Source organism: Seriola lalandi, unplaced genomic scaffold, assembly GCF_002814215.2.
Source record: "Seriola lalandi dorsalis isolate HSWRI2012SDOR001 ecotype SW California unplaced genomic scaffold, Sedor1 jcf7180002054984, whole genome shotgun sequence".
In the NCBI taxonomy this organism is placed as follows: Eukaryota; Metazoa; Chordata; class Actinopteri; order Carangiformes; family Carangidae; genus Seriola; species Seriola lalandi.
Genome location: NW_019525533.1, coordinates 153,489 through 154,647, shown reverse-complemented (window position 1 = coordinate 154,647; position 1,159 = coordinate 153,489). Strand labels below are relative to the sequence as shown.

General features: G+C 46.0%; 1 protein-coding gene across 1 annotated transcript in view; it reads left to right on the top strand.

Moving 5' to 3' along the window:
- LOC111647312 (uncharacterized) overlaps positions 1 to 1,159 on the top strand; it is a 72,467-nt gene that overhangs the window by 10,501 nt on the left and 60,807 nt on the right. Inside the window, exon 8 of the mRNA XM_087171301.1 lies at positions 566 to 739. Within this exon, the coding sequence (XP_087027427.1) occupies positions 566 to 739 (174 nt within the window). The remainder of the gene's footprint in view (positions 1 to 565; positions 740 to 1,159) is intronic.

Here is a 1,159-nt window from a genome sequence, read left to right as displayed (position 1 = left end):
TCTGCGTCCGTCAACGTGCACCTCCAAAAATGTCTAGGCATTTTATCGTAGCAATGTTTTGCTATATTGTGACAAACACTTACCTGCCCCATGGCATGTAGCCCTCCAAAATTAAGTCGCCAGGGGAATATTTTAGTCGCATTTGGCGAGTGGCGACCGTTAGTTTACAGCCCTGTGAAGACCAGCACAGTCTCCAGACCTGAACCCCATGGAGCTGGTGTGGGATGAACTGGACAGAAGCTGAAGCAAAGCAGCCGGAAAGTGACACGTTAGTGGGAACCTCTGTTGGGAGCAACTTTCTCAACAAAGTTTGATGTTAGGACCCTCAGTTGGTCCAGGGGGAAAGGGGGGTAACATGAGACTAGATGAAGTCAACTTTTATTTATAGCATCACATCACAACAGAAGTTATCTCAAGGCTCAAAGAGAGCATGTCCAGTACACACATGTACACACACATGTACATGTACACACACACACACACACACACACACACACACTCACTCTACTAATTTTAGAGAACACATGTCTGATATGTTATCAGTAATCTTTTATTCTTTATTCAGGTTGAGGGGCTGCAGGTTGTCAGAGATCAGCTGTTCTTCTCTGGCCTCAGCTCTGAAGTCCAACCCCTCCCACCTGAGAGGACTGGACCTGAGTGAAAACTTCCTGCAGGATCCAGGAGTGAAGGATCTGTGTGGTTTTCTGGAGAGTCCAGACTGTCGACTGGAGACTCTGAGGTCAGTTCACTGTTGTAGATCTTCTGTCTTTAATCCAGCACTGAACCTAATACAGTCTTGTGGTCTTCAGTCTAAATCACTGATTCCAGTTTTTCTCGATATATTTCTTCGCTCTGACGTAATCCTTCACACCTCAGTCAGCTGACTGAGTGACTGTAGAGAGTCAGCTGCTCTCACATAATTATTTCCTGTGACATGAACATTGTTCACACTTCAGTCTTTCTGAGCTCTTCTTCTGTGACGTAATTCTTGGCTGTTGGACAGATTTTCTCTGCGGTTGGTTTCTGTTGTGAAGACGTCAGGAGACGCTGTGAACTCGTTTTCACTCCTCATGAATTTATTTCCTCTGTGGCAGCAGAACATGTGACAGCAGCCTCCAGAACCTCCTGCAGCTTCTGGAGGAACAGAACACTTGCTGAT